General features: G+C 36.3%; 1 protein-coding gene across 1 annotated transcript in view; it reads right to left on the bottom strand.

Moving 5' to 3' along the window:
* Lrp1b (LDL receptor related protein 1B) overlaps nucleotides 1–18,164 on the bottom strand; it is a 1,950,158-nt gene that overhangs the window by 607,042 nt on the left and 1,324,952 nt on the right. The window contains exons 22-23 of the mRNA XM_051166335.1: nucleotides 8,508–8,708; nucleotides 2,252–2,497 (exon numbers count right to left, since the gene is read on the bottom strand). Of these exons, the coding sequence (XP_051022292.1) occupies nucleotides 2,252–2,497; nucleotides 8,508–8,708 (447 nt within the window). The remainder of the gene's footprint in view (nucleotides 1–2,251; nucleotides 2,498–8,507; nucleotides 8,709–18,164) is intronic.

Genomic DNA, 18,164 nt, shown 5'->3' with positions numbered 1-18,164 from the left:
ATTAGATCCGGTAATAAAACATATCTGTGAATTACATAAATATTGACAATGGTGTTAATCTCTGTTTCAAGGAGAAATTAATTATCAACTGGCTAAATTATTTGTGTAAGAACACCTTTGTTTCAACATTATTGTTATAATACAGGTCTGCTCCTCCCTACATCGTAATCGAGGCAGTTACGAAACAAGTAAAGAGCGAGTTATGAGATAGCTCTCTAGGGACTTCTTCCCAGGCCAGGGTTAAACCAACTCCATTAGGATTAACTTTGAACCTGCTTACATTCATTAAAAGATTTAACTTTATAGAAGTAGACACTTATTATCTATTAACTCATTAGTAATTTCATGTAGTGCCAATCCACCTCTGATACACTAATAACTTCATCTGTATCAAAGAGTAAGTTATGATTCCCACTGATCTATGATCATAACTTATTTAGGGTCAAACAAATGTTTTGTTTTCTACTCTTAACAAAATAACTCTTTCCATGCAACAAACTACTCCATTTGGTGTCTTTTCGGGATTGCTTTATTTAGAATCTTGGAGAAGAAAGAGTACAATAAAAATTTCTCAGTGTTATAAACGAAGATTCAATTTTTAACATGATAAAATAACCATACACTACCATCAACCACAATAAAATTATAAGGTTAAAATGATGTAAGGGTCTCTGAAAATATAACAAGTCTATGGTTGCATATTAATTTTTCCAAACTAGGCTGAATGCTACTTAAAACAGAGGGAAAATTCTGTAATTTAATTTCTCACTTTAGGTTTTCTTATTTCAGTGGATCAATAAATGAAAAAGAAGGGATAATAAAGGACTCTAAAAAGTCAAGTCAACCCATGACCACACATCCTCAATATCACATCCTACACAGGGAAATGTATGTGAAGAATGAGAACAGAAGACCTAATCATGGAAATGTTTGGTTTAGGGATAGCTCAAATATTAACTGGATTTCTAGGGAAAAAAAATGGATGAAAAACATCACCTTATTAGAAAAAATAAAATGTATGAAGGCTCATGATACACAGGTTCTTGGAAGTTCAATGAAGCTTTTAGACTGAGAGACTTTTATAAAGCATAAGCACCGAAAGTTAACCGTAGAAGTGCGTTAGCTAGAAAATAAATGCACTGAAATGCAGTCATCAAGGTTAATCAAGATACATCTTTGGACGCAACAGAAAAGGCCCTACTTGTATTGGTGTCGTGGAATATTGAAATTTATGTGATGAAGTATTTTCATTGCTTTCTTGTCTTGTAAATACTTAGAATAGTTCTCAAAAAGTTTTATTGATTAGATGCATTAACATAGATGATGCTCTTCCTGTTTCACAGTTTCAAGTGCTAAGAATGTGTTAAGCATGTATCACACTATATATATATATAGATATAGATATATATATATAGATATAGATATATATATATAGATATATAGATATATATCTATATATATATATATATATATATATAGAGAGAGAGAGAGAGAGAAGAATCGTGGAAGTGAAGGAAAGTCAAGTAAGAAAAAATTTTATGTTAAAGTCTAACAGCAGCTGAGTTATTCTTAGTCACTATTTTGATTTGGCAGTGATATTCAAAATCTTAGTATAAAAGATATTTTGAAATATGTAAAACCAAGTATCATCTATCTATCTATCTATCTATCTATCTATCTATCTGTCTGTCTATCTATCCTTTGTCTATCGTCTCTATCTATCTATGCCTATGTTTTGTGTTTGATACAAATACATCTGGTTAGTAATAGTGCCTGTGGTTTGAAGCCTACATTAATAAAGAGAAAGAAATGCTTTCTCTCATCTGGAAGTTAATTAAAATGAAGGCCTGTAATTTTTTTCTCAACAAATTTCAGGAACTTATTCAGTTCTAGCCACAAACCTTTAAGAGTCACTGGGACTCAAGGAAGACTTAAAAGATGGTAAAAATTAATCATTATCTGATGTCCAGCTGTAGTGAGATACCATTTCAAATGTGTGATGTGTTTTTTTATAAAACATGCTGTGAGAAGGAAATTGTGATGATTGTCAGGCTAGAACAGTATATCAGACGAGATGGCCATGGGATACAATAGGAAGGAATGTTGTGACACATCCTTTTCAGAAGGTTTAGAATAGGTTAAAAATGACAAACATTTAAAGGCAATACACAGGACAAATAGAATGATTTCATTCATTTTTTTCAAGGTGTTTTGGGATTTGCTGTCGTGGTTTGTTGCAGGATCTACTCACCCACACTGGTGCAGCTTTCCCCGTCTGTACCCAGTGACCAGCCTTCGTAGCAGGAGCACTTGACTACATGCTTGTGTTGCTCACACACTTGGCTGCACCTCAGATGCGAGGCACAGTAGTCCACGATCTCACAAGTTCTATTATCGTCCTTGAGCTGATGTCCTTCTGGGCAGGAGCAGACAATTCCTCTTCCAGGAACTACAGAACAGTGGTTGCTACAGCCTCCGTTGTTCAGAGAACATTCATCTGTCAAGGGACAGGCGTTCTTGGTTAGATTGTTTTTCTCAGGCCATCGACCTCACTGATTGAATTCTCTAAGTCTGAAACTTAGAGCCAGGAATTTTGTGACCCAATATAACACAATCCCTTACAGTCACTAGGCTATAAATACTGCTAGAATGATGCAGTAGCATATTATTTCTAAAGGATACAAATTGAGAATACAAGTTTTAATTTCTACTGAATTTATAATATAACTTGTGCTAAACAGATGAAAACTGTACTCAATACAGATTGGGTTAACTCACTTATGTAAATTGTGTTCCTTTCATTAAAATTAGTAAAATTCCCCTCAACTTTTTAGAGGCTGTACAAAATCAGTTGTGTATGCCTTTCAAAAGAGAGGGAGACATTAATTACCTGAGTATTTAATATTTATAAATAAATTCATATATATTCATATGTATTTACAGTGAAAATGAGTAGTTTTATATGTATCTTGTGTCCTATATATAGGTTGCTATGACTAATTCAATGGGACATGGAAATATAAGAAATAAAACACAAAGAAATTCATACTGGTATTCTGGTGCAAGTAATGTTCATTATTCACCATAAGAATAATACACAAGTTCTTAAAGAAAGAAAACTTCCTTCAAACCACTTGTATTTTCACTTTAGACACATGTATTTGTTATTCTTTTTCTTTGCAATCACAAAATTGTCTAATTATGTTTATCAGCTTGACATCGAATAGGCAATTAAAGGTATCTAATGAATAAAATTAAAGTTTAAAAACAGGATGCAAGTTCCAAAATTTGGACCAGCATTATCAGTGTGAAAAAGTTTCAGAATGTCATGCTTTTGTCTAAGATAGTAGATTCCTGTTTTTACAGCTCCACTGACTGCTATTGTTTTCTATAGTCCCCCAAGGTTCCCTATGGCTCCCTACTATTCCCTCCACACACAAATTCCCACTATTCCCCAAAGGGAAGCAGGTGTACAACATCAAGAGCAGAAGCTTTGTTGCAAACGTGTTGTTTTGAGCTGGATATGCATGACTCTAGCCCTTAACAAGAAAGGCTGCTGAAGGCAGATATTTGTGACCATGAGGACAACCTGGTCTACACAGTGAGTCTGATGATGATCATGTCTCCACAGTGAGCTTGTATCTTAAAACAAAATAAAATAAAACAACAACAAATGTCAAGCAAAAGTAAGGATTAAAAATTGTTTCTCAAAATGGTTATAATTGTGCTTATTCAGACATGGGTTAAAGTACTATTGTGTAATAATTAACGAATTGTATAATATTTTCATACATAACTTAAGTATATCCTTATATCTCTGGAATCATATTTCTTGTAAAAATGAGCTGAAATACAAGGCATTCATAAAAGATTCTTACATTTTAAGGTTTCCTGTATGTTTCACCACTTTTCTATACTGTATGTCATTATCAAAGAAGTTGCACTAAAAAGGTACATAATTCCATTAACTATTTTTCAGTAAGAATTCGATTCCTGGGATCCAAGATGGCGGCACCAATCTCACACTGCCTCTGATTAGCAGGAAAGCCAGGACTACACAGCAACCTAAGGACCAAATTGAGAGCTACAAAACACCAGTACTGCTGATTCCCAGGCAAGAGGGATCTACGTTGTGTGGGGCACAGGTTGGTCCAAACCCTGGCCACCAGCTAACCCACAGAAAAATCCTGGGGAACAGCTTATATTAGCCGCCATTTTGGGAAGGACTGTGGAATATCCTTACAGCTGTGGGCTTTCACCAACTGGCTTGCTGCTTGCTGGATCCAGGGCAGGGAGTGGGCAGGCAGAGCTGAGTCCTGACACCAGACACAGTCCACATTAGCTGCCTCCTGAGTTAGACTGCGGGGCACCCAAGCAACTTTCAGCTCTGATCTCTCTCAGCCCCCATGGTGCTTGCTGGCCTAGCAAAACAGTGTCACAGAGCAGATAAGCATACCCCTGCCATCTCAAGAGGGCTTAAAGTTCCAATTTCTCACAGCAGGTTTATTCGTAATAGCCAGAATCTGGAAACAACCTAAATGTCCCTCAAGGAAAGAATGGATAAAGAAATTGGTACATTTATACAATGGAATACAATTCAGCTATTAAAAACAAGGACGTCGTGAAATTTGCAGCCAAGAAGATGGAACAAGGAAAGATCATCCTGAGTGAGGTAACTCAGACACAGAAAAACATGCATTGAATATATTCAGTCATTAGTGGATATTAGTCACATAATACAGTATAACTACACTACAATACAGGAACTGAAACATCAACCAAGGACCATGTATGATGTATACTTAGACTCTCTACTCAGTTGTAGCAGCACAGTGTCATTATGGATCCCAAAATGTGGAGAGTAGGGACTACTTTGGACATGCACTCTGGCCACCAAACTTAGATCCCATCCCCCTGGCAGGATGGCTATGCCAGGCTACAGAGGAAGAGGTTATGGGTGGTACAAATGACACTTGATAAGCAGAGGTCAGATGTTAGGGTAGAAGGGCTCCCCTTTCTAAGGACTAAGGGAGGGAGGAGAGAGGATGAGGGAGGGAGGGGGGATTGGAAGAGAACGAGGGAGGGGGATACAATCAGGATGTGATGAATTTAAACTGCAGAATGAGCAGGTAACTTATATTACTAATCCCACTTTATGGAACTAGCTCTGAGACTGGCTGAGACATGCATGTCTAGGCAAAGACAATGCTTCTTGTTGGCTACAGAACCCCTATAAATTACTATTAAGTCCCGTACTTCATATGGCATGAATGAAGATTTACAGATGTCTTTTTTTTTTTCCTGCTCATACAAAGAGCAGAAAACCAGCCTAAATTGTCCTGTGCATCACGTACACTTTATACACTTATAATTTTAGGACAGTATAATGCTTGGGAGAAATTATATGCTTTCAGAACAAAAGAACCAGACACTGACATTGGATCAAGCCTGAAACGATGCATTCCTCTCAGCATGCTGTACACTGACATCCTGTATCCTTCTTGTTCCAGCACCAAGTGCTTCAGTTGCTGTTCCTCATCAGAACAAGACAGCTTCTAGACACTTTCAAATAAAGCTTCCAGTCCCAATTGGTCCAGCATTTCAGACTGTCCTAAATTGGACTCTAATAAAACCTGGAATTTCTCAACACTTAGAAAGTGGACCACAAATGCTATTCCTAGCTTGTTTAACCATTTGCTCAATTTTATTTGGGTACCTACAAAAGTATTATATGTCCCAAATCAGATGGAAGAAACCTTAATAGAATTACACCCTATTTCCTTTAAGAGAGGGGCAGGTATGTGTTTGGTTGCTCTCTTGGGCTATAGAGGGTTATTATCGATGTGAGTGGGTTACAAGTTATTATTGGTCTTATTTAGAGAGAAAACAAGGTTAGACTCAGTGATGTCTCTCTTTTCTTTTATCTTACATTCTTAGGTTTGGAGATAGGGGTTGAAAAGAAAGAAGGTGGAATATAGAAATATATAAGGAAGGTAGAACAAAAAGTAGAATAGTGAATCTACTCCTCAACTTAATGCCTCGATTGTCATTCACAAGGTTATAGAAATTTGTGTATAGATGCAAAATAAGTTTAATTCTAGATACAGTGATATAGAATTCAAATGTAAGTTTATTCTTCTCACACACACACACTATATATATATATATATATACACACACACACACACACATGTATACTCTAATATGCTGTATTGTACCCATATAAATAAATTATAACACAAGGTTTACTTCTAATACTTTGCAAGTGCTATTGAAGGCTGTTTAGGATAAATAAGTTATATAAGTTAATTCTTAGTTGATCAAATCATGGTAATGTCAATTGCTAGTCTACATTTACCACAAGAATATACATCTTAGGTGCAGCAGATAGATATGATTCTATAGAAAGATAAGGTCTCTAAAACTTCAGAGGCATGCAGAATATGATGTTTAAAATGTTTTTATTATTTTAAAGATTAACTGACAATGAGACATGCTAACTCCTGACAACACTCAACCTACCTCAAAGAGGATGAGGGCATCAAAGAACCTCCTAATGGAGATGACTTCAAATGGGGCAAACAAGACACTGGGAAAAATGCCATTTCTACAAGAGACACAATTCCACCTTAAAAAGGACAAGCTTGGATGCGGGCTGAGTCAATAGCCAAACTCTGCCAAGACTGGATAAGAAAGTCCTCAAGAGTTCCTGCTTCACAAATTTGTCTGTCAGGTGTATTGGGTCAGAAGACTGAAGAAGATGCTCCAATATTATAGAGAGTTTTGGGTGACTATTCATGTAGCAAACTGTCTTTGTCATCTTCTTATTTGGAAAGCTACTAACCTGCACTCCTGGCATACTCAGGTAATCAAGTTTATTCCTTCTTAAGTAGTCTCTGATGAAGTTGAAGACTAGGTAGCTTAGTTTTACAATGAAGATTAGTTGTTTAGGGGTTAAGATGTTTTTAGGTCTAGATAGATGTTTTAAGTTGATAATAACAATATGTGATGGAGAGTGATTTACATTCAGAATTTTAGATGCACCAAGATAGGAAAGATGTTTTCTTCAAGGCTGTCAAATATGAATAGCCAAAACACTAAGAATGTAACATTTATATAATTCCTGATTGTGTCATGGCTCTTCTTGTTATAGGTAGTCTATTGTATATATGTATAATAATATAAATGTATATGTAAAAAATAAAAAATAATTCATTAAAAAAATTCCAGCCCCCCCCCCCCCCCCAAAAAAAAAAGACTCAGGTGGGAACAGACTCTTTGGAGACCCAAACTAAAGACCATTCATGTAACATTCTGGTAAAGAACCTGGCTATGTTTCACCAATGTACTGAAAATCTGTGTGCATCTCAATTCAAAAGTAATAAACTAAATTATTTGACAAAAAAAGAATTCAATTCCTGATAGGTATTATTTTGGAAGGAAGCAGATTTATTTTCAATATGCTTGTTCCCCAGTAATCATAATCATTTGATAAAGGGAGCCATTTTGAAGTAGTTGCCCCATTTTAGTTCAGTTGTTATTCTTTTTCAAGAGAATTACTGTAAAGAAATGTCATTGTGCCCAGTAGGTTAAAAAATAAGTTTTTACAATATTTTTTGCTTATTTCAAATATCACTTTTGTGATAGCACTAAGAATTTCTGAGGCCATCTATAACACATTTTAGGAGAAACAAAATTCTATGGATCAACCAAATCACAGCTGTCTTTTTCTGATCATTATTTTGTGAGCTCCAGGGGCCAAATGTTGTTCTCACCATTCTGTAGACTCTTTACTCATGCCTCCTCCAGCACTGTTTATAAAGCACACCTGAATCCTCTACTTGATAAATCTCTGATCTCCTCAAGGTGGAAAACATGTATTTTCTCCTAAATGTATTGTTTGGCATAGGGAGATGTCTATTTGAAGTTTTTCTAAAGTCTGTTAAATTGATTATTCTAACTAGATTATCATACTAAGGGAAATCATTAGACAAGCTCTTCAAGGAAGAGATAGCATCATAGCAACCCAGGTCATGCTTAGTCCCATCATCCAGCTTCTCCCCCTTCTGGTAACAAACAAAACAGTTTCTTCTGTAAGGTCTGAGGGCTCATTAACGTCCACACAGTGAGTCTCGCTGTTAGCAGGGAGAAGGCTTCCCTGTTCTCAGTGACTCCCTGACAGCAATCAACTCATCTAAGGAACAGTAATCAGGAGCTATATATGTAATACCTGCAGAGCTGTGTAGCTGAAAAATGAGTAATCTAGCTTTGCTGTTGTTGCTGCTGTTTTCAGAAAGTCATATTTACTACATTTTATAAAGTCATTCAGTGCCATATATAGGTATATATATGTGTGTGTGTGTGCATATATATATATATTATTTCAATGCAAAAATCTCATTTGAAGTGAATAAATGAAACAAATGAGTGTTATGAATAAGTTGATGTAAATAGACTAAAAGGTTCTAATGTCTGGAGAGAAGTAAATGGGATAGAACAAGCAATACCGCAAAGGTCGCCTTCATCAGACCCATCAGGACAGTCCCTCCTCCCATTGCAGAGTTTCTCTGGCTGCAGGCACACGGAGGTATCATTAGCACAAGGGTACTTTGGTGGTCCACACAAGAAACTGTCACAGTCTTCTTCATCAGACTGATCCTCACAGTCAACATCTCCATCACATACCCAGGCATTGTTAATGCATCTCCCTGAAGAGAAAAGAAAAAAATGCATTTGAAGTTTATAATTAGATCACAGTAATGAGCAGCTGGTATTGTTTATGTCATAGTCATAATCAAAGAAATCTATTTGTTGATAGTTTGGCAGTCTGTTTTCATGATGTATTGATTTGTTTGTAACCGCTCTTAGAGTCTGAGTATTGGTGTTTTCTTTAATTTCAAATTATCTTCCATGTTATTAAATAAAAAGGTTTCTGGGAATAGTTAAAAGCCTATACAAGTTTCAGAAGTACATTTTAATAGTACACTTTTCTATCAGTTACTTTCACAGTCCAAAATGTAATGTTGGTTAACAATATTAGTTATTACCCAAGCTGAAACTGAGGCAAGTGCTGTGTTTTAGGGGACGTAGTGTCTTATTTATTTATGTAACCTAAATACTTCAACACTTTTTACCGATATATATATATTCAATATATATATTCTATATATATTGAAATGATCAGGAAAGTTACTTCATAAAAATAAGTTATCCCTGGATATTCACTATAATTCTGAGGACTTAAAACAGCCCAGGCTGTCTTGCCTGGGCACAGCAAATGAGAAAGATCTAAGTCCTGATGTGACTTGATGTGCTGAGTGAGTTGGTCGGGGTAGGCACCCCTTTTCTGAGGACAATGGAAGAGGGAATGGCGGAAGAGGATGGGAGGGAGGGACCTGGAGGGGAGGAGGGAGGGTCTACGATCAGGATGTATGGTGAATATATAAATTAAAAAAAAAAAAAAAAAACACTCCTTGAAGAATTGACAGCCCTGGTTTTCGTTTACTACAGATTCAAAGTGGCCAATGCAACACAAATTCAAAATAAAATCAAATGTGTTGACTGATGTAGAACATCTGAGGACCCAGATGTGCCTTGATGTACCTATAGACACCTGAAGTTTGACACAGATGCCAAATCAAACAAACAAAGTCATAGGAGAAAAGCATTTGACACAACTGCTCTTAGAAAAGTTGACATCTTCATGTAGAAGAATGAAACTTGACCATTGTCTCTAACCCTGTATACAAACCCTGATTTGAAATGCATGAAAACCTCAATGTTAAACCAGAAACTACAACAGAAAAAATGCATTTTAGGCTATAAGCTCAAACTATAGTAGGACTCTGGTCACCCTGGAAACAGAATCAACAATGGACCAGTGGGAGCCTGTGAATACAAAACAGAAATGCTTCAGTATTGCAGAGGAAACAGCTAATCAATTGAAGAGGCAGCCTACAGAATAGGGAAAAAAAAAAAAAAAAAAAAAAAAAAAAAAAAAAAAACCCAAAACGCATGCTACTTATCTAATAGTAGATTAGTGTCCAGAATACACAAGTAACTCAGAAAACTAAACTAAGAGCACAATCAAATAAAAAAGCCAGCCCTGGAAGTGAGTGGAGACTTCTCACAATTAAAATAAAATAAAATGGCTAAGAAAGGCAAGTTAAAGCTTATTTGAGATTTCAGAGTACTCCAGTCAGAATGGCTAAAATTAAGACAATTAACTGTTCAAATGCTGTAAAGGGTATGGAGCAAGAGGGAACCTCTCACACTGTTGGTGAAAGTGCTGTGGGGACCCGTGCCAAATTCTGCCATGTCAGAAATCCTGTGCTTAGGCTGTATGCTGTGACCTCCGAGTTACTGACCTTTACCTCACCATGAGGTCTTGTGTTCTAGGCTATCTTTGGACTATTTACCTTTGAAAGAAGTAGAGAAGCCTCAACTTGGAACCACCCAGAAGATCTAGGAACTTTTTACAAGGAACTACTCAGTGAACTAGGAAGTTCTACAGGGAGTGATTTAGACTATTGCATTCTTGCCCGGGGGCTAGGGTGAGTGAGATAAGAATAGATCCTATTGACCTTGACCTATATATGTTCCTGCTAGTCAGCAATAAAGTGAATCTTGATCAGAAATTTCCTGACTTGATTCGTTATTTCTCGCGTCTCTGTATCCTACTTTCAATCCCCACTCTCTCTTTCAGGTGAATCCTGATTCGATTTTTCCTGTAGGCTGGGACCCGGCAAGTGCAAACTACTTCAGCCTCTTAGAAATTGGTGTGGGGATTCCTTGGGGGGGGGGGTGGGGGTGGGGAAGACCAGCCAGTCACAGGGGTGCTCGCCTGTAATTCCAGCAGTCATGGAGGCAAAGGCGGGCAGATTTCTTTGAATTCGAGGCCAGCCTGGTCTATAAAGCAAGTCTAGGACATCCAAAGCTAAATAGAGATACCCTGTCTAAAAAAATAAAATAAAATAAAATAAAAATTAAAAAACGAAAACAAAAAACAAACAAAACAAAACCATTATTCCAGTAGATTTGTCCCAGAAACCTCTAAACAATATAGATGATTACTATTTCTCTTGATTTCCCACCAGAACGGATGTTAAAACATTATTGCTGAAGATACCACAGAATTGTCACAAGACATGGTTAAACAAAGTTGTTACTGCCCACAAATCTTTCTCCTTGTTAGCTAACCTGTATAGTCCCAGAAGGTGCTACATGGTCTACTGGAAAAATGTCAACAGTTTATTCACCTATGAACCCTGTGATCTACAGTAATGACTAGTTTGGCAAGGAGACATACCTATGTAAGCAATAGTGGCATGAATGTTATCAATGTAGCCAACTGCTTTGTGATTGAATTTGAGGTTCATGGCACAGGAGAAAATGCATCTGTAGTGCTATACATCTGAACAAATCCATGGTTGGTATCTGGTAGGTTCTAGGGATATTTTTATTGTTATTATTTTGCTAAGTAAAAGTAACACCAAAGTGGCCTCTAAATTTGTACCTCTATAACTATAGTTAAGTGTAGATCACAGGCCTAATCAGAGAAGTAACTTTGTGTGTAGTAGATGCTAGTTAATACAGAAAGTCACAACTGGTCAGTGCACAGAGAAAAAGTGATTACGTAGTGCTCTGCCAAAGTGGAACCACTGTGTCACTCCGATCCCAAGATTTAGGGATCATCCAGGAAGAGTGGAAAAAAGGATTACAAAGGAATGAGGTCAGCGCCAAGCAAAATGAAACAGTATCCTTTAGATATGTTAGGGCCACTGCATTTATGAATTCATGGTGGCTATTGTTGCTTGGGAAAGGCGTGAAAATAATCAATAAAGATCACATTCTACTAAGGAAGAAGAATGGCCTCAATAAATCTCCCAATGAGGAGCTGTTGACACTTGCTATTTTATGGAGGGAAGGGAGAATCCATTTCCTTTAAATGTTAAACATAATCTAATGGATGAACTCCAACATTATGGGTCACACGACCTGAGTTAATTGAGCCACCAAAACAAAACAGAGTACAGGAAGTTGGGACAGGATAGGGAGATGGGTTTGATCTGGTAGCAGAGTGGGGAAGTGGAGTGAAGGTGATCAAAATGCATTGTTTGAAAATTTCATAGACACAATACAAGTATCACATAAAGAAGAACAACATTTTTAAATGTTTTGGCAATTTTATACACACCAACAGAACATGTATAAAAGTTTTCTTTTTTACTGATTTAAGAAAAAAGTGGGTCTTTTTTCTCACCATGTTTTCAAATTCAACATGAAGACCACATATAGGGCTATGATGCCATTTCTAACATAGTCCCGTCATGTTGTTGGTGGTGATGTGGTAGCATTTTCTACTACGGATTATTTCTCTTTTACAGATTATTTTTATTTTTTCTAGTTAATTATCATTTCTGTATTGTCCATTGTCAATAAGTAGTATGAATTTTAAAAGGTAACTAGAGATCAATAGTAATCTGACAAAAATAGTATCACCTCATACAATAGGAGACAAGATAAAACTATTAAATGAAAATATTAGATCAAATGTTTATAAGCATTTTAAAAGCCATAAAATTTTAAGAACATAATAATAGTTTGCATTATTTTGAGTCAAATGAAAATCATATAATCAGTACTGAAATTGATTAAAATATTCTAGATAATTTTTTAAACACTTATTATTGAAAATATTTAAAACAACTACTGACTGCTACTTCAATAATAGATTTGGTTTAAATAGAGACACATTGTACAATTAATGACAAGATTAAAATGAGTTCTGTAAATCCCAGCTAAGGTGCCTACACAGCAGAAATAATGAGTCACAGCAACAAGGGAGAACGTTTCAATTGCAGTGAGTAGAAAAATGGAATTAAAAGTTAATCAAAACTAAAATTTAAGGTTTTAAAAATTAAGAATAAAAAATTTTAAAATGAACAAAAAACAGTAATGGATAATAGAACATATCAATTAAAATTTCCCACAGAAAAAGAAAAAGAAATATTTTTATTACACCAAATAAAATTTTATGGCTTTATGTGAAGACTATTACAATTATTAAAGAAACAAGTGAGAGACAAATGTAGACAAATTTTTGACATCTGACAAAAGGTTAGCATCCACAGTGGGCAAGAAAATTTCAAAAATTTACAAAGACAAAACCAAGTGATGCCATTTTACTAAATTGAAAAAAATAAGGTGAATATACAGTTCTCCAAGAAGAAATACAAATGACCAACAAATAAATCCAAGGTTGTTCAGTATTATTATCCACTATGAAAATGCAAGTTAAAGTCAGGAATCATCATCTCATTCCCATTAAATAGATGTTTAAAAATAACATTAAAAATAACAAATTCAACCAGGTGAGATGATTCAGTGAGTAAAGATGTCTGCTGTCAAGCTTGTAGTGATTTCAGTGCCAAGGGTACATGCTAGAAGGAAAGAACCAACACTTACAAGTTGTCCTCTGACCTTCACACATGTACTATGGTGTATGTGGGTGCACATATCCACAAGTAATAAAGTAAAATAAATAAATAAACCTTTTTTAGATTTTAAAAATAAATGCTAACTATGATGTTGCAAAAAAAAAAAAAAAGGTGGGGATTCATAAAGACTGTTGTTGCAAATATAAATGTAGTGGAAACAATGTGGAGGATTCTTTAAAATAACTCAAAGCATATGTGCCATAGCTCCACTTCTAGCTATATATCCAGTGGAGATAAAATCAACTTATTGAAAATATAACTGCCTGCCATACTTATTTTGATACCTTCATAACAGTTAAAATGTAAAGTGGGCCCATATGCCCATTAATAGATGAATAAATTAGTTATTGTATAGATTTACACACATACATACACACATACATACACACATACATACACAAATAGATACAAACATACACATGAGATTGAATGCTACTCAGTCTTTAAAAGATAAAACTCTTTCACTTCTAGCAATGTGGTTAGAACTGGAAGGCATTATGCTAAGGGAAATAAATCAGACAATAATTATAAATGTAATAGCACACATTCTTTCTCACATATGAATTTTAAACAAATAAGCAAAAATTCTATCTGAATAAGAATAGTCAGTACTAGAAATTGTGAAAGGAGAGATGGAAGGATAAGGGGGGAGGAACAGATCAGCACACATAAGATGGATGTGTTGAACTAGCATACATAACCCCATTATTATGTATAGATCATAACTGACTCTAAAAAGATTAAAAACCTTATTGGGGATATTTATTTAAAACATGGAGAGCTTTTCAAATTAATGTGGTAAGATCAATAGCATACATACATTTTACTAAAATATTGATGTTTTATGAATATAGGATGTTTAAAAGCTCTTGCAGTTTAAAACATAACCTAAAATATCAGTTTAATGTTATTTCTCTGTTAGGTAGGTCAAGACCAAAGGTTTGGGTAATTAGATTTACAAGGTGTCAAGAGGCACCTCTAATGTTGAAAGGCTATATATTTGAGCAACTTCTTTGTAGGACGATGCTTTAAAAATGAGCAAATGCACAGTATTTCAGCTCTACCACAGCAATATAAATTAGAAATTATTGCATGAAGTGATGTTTTGCGTGGTATGGAAAGACTGGGAGAAATTCAAATTACCATCCTAAGAAAGTAACGAGGATTTCAGCACAATATGTTGAAATAGTGATTTTAGTGACAAAGAATGAGCACAAAGCATTAAGAAACAATCTTATAAGACACAAATTTTGAAAGATGTTAAGTAGATGTGAGCTTCCTTGTACATTAAAAATTATTCAAGTATGTATGAATATATACTGTTTCATTTCCATAAATATATATATATATATATATATATATATATATATATATATATATATATACATGCCTTGGTGTCCTTTCAAAAGACTGGTCCCAGGAACTTCTACACACTCACAGTTGGCCAGTCCTGCAAGTCCTTTAAATTTTGTGTTATTTTTCTATAACATGCCCATAACACTGGATTACTTATGAAACCCAAAGTGAATACGGCATAAATGTTAAATAAATATTTGTAAATATTACTTGGGATATAGTGACATGAAAATATATGTTCAATTTATTGTCAGTAACATAATTTTATTTCAAATAATTTTAGTCAACAGTTACTTTATTCCATGGTTCTCAGAACCCACAGATACAGAGGGAAATCTTTCTAGAAGACTGAACAGAAAATAGGTAAAGGTGACTGCCCCTGCCAAGAAAGCACGAGGCACTGACAACACAGGGTAGAAGGGAGATGGACTTTGAAAAATACTTCTGTGGTGTACTATCTTTTCCCTTCATACATCTATATAGGCTTACCAAAATATTGTGGGCTGTTTTTTTTTTTTTAGTTTTTTTATTAATTTATTCATATTACATCTCAATGGTTATCCCACCCCCTGCATCCTCCCATTCCTCCCTCCCCCCCTTTCTCCCCTTTCTCCCCTCCCCTATGACTGTGACTGACGGGGACTTCCTCCCCCTGTATATGCTCATAGGGTATCAAGTCTCTTCTTGGTAGCCTGCTATCCTTCCTCTGAGTGCCACCAGGCCTCCCCATTCAGGGGACATGGTCAAATATGAGGCACCAGAGTATGAGTGAAAGTCAGACCCCACTCTCCACTCAACAGTGGAGAATATCCTGTCCATTGGCTAGATCTGGGTAGGGGGTTGAAATTTACGGCCTGTATTGTCCTTGGCTGGTGCCAGTTTGAGTGGGACCCATGGGCCCAAATCTGCCTATTATACTTTCCCTTTTCAGCTGGCCCATATCCGGAACAGGTTGGCCAATCTACCAGGGGTGTGAAGCTTTGGAGTCCTTGCCATGGCTGTGTAAATGTCAATGACATACATCCACTCAGAACTGCAGCACTCCGGTGTTCCTCTACTCTGCACAATTGGTGCTCTAAAATCCTTTTAAATCCTAGCTTCCAACTCCTTTGCACTACCACCACACCACCACAGAAACAAGCCTCCTCCCAGGTCGAGAGCGTTCCAAGCTGCAAGGCCATTAACTTCCATCAACATTTCTTCCCATTTGTTTCCTAGGTCTACCTCTTCCTGCATCTTATTTATTCTGCATTTTATCCTTGTACACAGTGCTCCTGAGTCTTTAGACAATCATGGGTTGTGACACAAACCCATGGACTGAAAGTATGATTGTGATGTTCATTAAGGCCTACTTTGTGAGGTTCTGAGTTTGAATCTGTAGAACCTAAGTAAAAGGTGGGTGGGAACATCTGTATCCCAGAGTTCCTCTAGGGAGAAGGTAATCAGAGACCAGAAGTTCATGGCCCAGATAGTCTGGAACACACAGTGGATAACTATAGATGTGCAAGGCAAGGATAGACACACAAGTCTCACCCCTAATCATCACCTGAACACCTAAATTCCCATGCATGAATGCATATCGATATACTCTCACTCACCCATCACATGCAAAGAATAGGAACATGAAGAGAAAAAATATTTGAGACAGCTTAATGGACTAAGTGATATATTTATAATACATTTATAACATTGCTATTCGGTTTGCGATTTCTTTCACACAGACAACTTTGGTTCTACACACATTTTCACTGCTCAGATATGTCTGAGACTCATTCTGATTTAGAGAACCAATGGACAGAACATTCTCCACAGTTGAGTGGAGAGTGGGGTCTGACTTTAACATGAACTCTGGTGCCCAATATTTGACCTCATCCCCTGGATGGGGAGACCTGGTGGCACTCAGAGGAAGGATAGCAGGCTACCAAGAAGAGACTCGATACCCTATGAGTATACACAGGGGGAGGAGGTCCCTCTCAGTCACAGTCATAGGGGAGGGGAGTAAGGGGAAAATGGGAGGGAGGGAGGATACAAGGGATGGGATAACCATTGAGATGTAATATGAATAAATTAATAAAAAATATATAAAGAAATAAAAAAGAATACTTCTCATATATTACATGGTAAAGAGGGACACAGGAGAGAGAGACCTGACCTACAGTCAAGCATTGCAGTGTAAGTACAGGGTACAGCATGGGCAGGCAATACATGCTCATGGCAGGCGCTATTCCAGCCATTATGAATTTGATGTTTTTAACATAATATTTTTATTGATTGTAGAAGGAATTTCTTGTGTGTTGTATGGGCTCAACCCCTGTCAATTAAAAAGAAAAAATACCATGGCCTATGGTTGAGGCAGAAAATAGGTAGGACATCATCATGGCCTCAGGTGGCAGACCAGACCACTCAAATTAGTATGTCCCTGTCAGCAATATGGGCCACAAATATCAACATGGCTTTCATGTTGCATATGTTTAAGGTGCAGCCTCTATCATGGATATATTCATAGCCTTTGGTGGCCACATGCGTGTGGACACCGACACGGGTAGGACCTCAGACTCAGACATGGCCCTTGGTGGCAGCACGGAGCCAAGCAACACCATGGTCTGAGGTTTTTATTGCCTGTATTCTATCTGTCAGGGACGGGAAGAAATGTTAGCTAAATTATCTGAACATATTAAGTTACTGAAGTACAAAGTACAAGTGTCTCAGACAGATCACTATGAACTGAAGAATTACTTCTGATGACTCAAAGAGAAAATTCCATAAATGGTAAAGTGAAAGGCATGAAGTGATACACAGACATCTATCTACACCACACACAGGAAGGTAGAAAACAGAGATGAAAAGAGGGAAGAGATTTTTTTTCCCTGATTGTTGGATAATAATGTGTTTGTGGAGGAGTAGATAATTAGTGTGGAGAAAGTAAATAAAGAATAAGAAAGGAAAATGATAATTTTTATAAAGATTATATCTTTCGCACTGCAATGGCCCTTCAAAAAACAAAATTACCACCACCATCAACAACTACAACAATAAAACAAAAAGGAAAAAACAAAGCAAAACAAAAAGGAGGGAAAATCTTGACCTTAGAAAGAAAAACTCACCATCAAAGGGTTACAATTTTTACCAGGAAAACTCAACAGCAAATGCACAATGCTCATAAGAAGAAATTCACAAAGAATTTCATTAGTTGTGTGACACATAGATGATGAAAAAATAACCATTCTATTTGTGTGAGAAATAAATGGAAGTATTCTACTGGTTAATTATAGGAAACGGGGGATCTTTTTAGGTCTAAAACTTCAGATT

The sequence above is a fragment of the Acomys russatus genome, chromosome 24 (genome assembly GCF_903995435.1).
Source record: "Acomys russatus chromosome 24, mAcoRus1.1, whole genome shotgun sequence".
Taxonomy (NCBI): Eukaryota; Metazoa; Chordata; class Mammalia; order Rodentia; family Muridae; genus Acomys; species Acomys russatus.
This window is presented reverse-complemented; position numbering and strand designations above follow the sequence as displayed.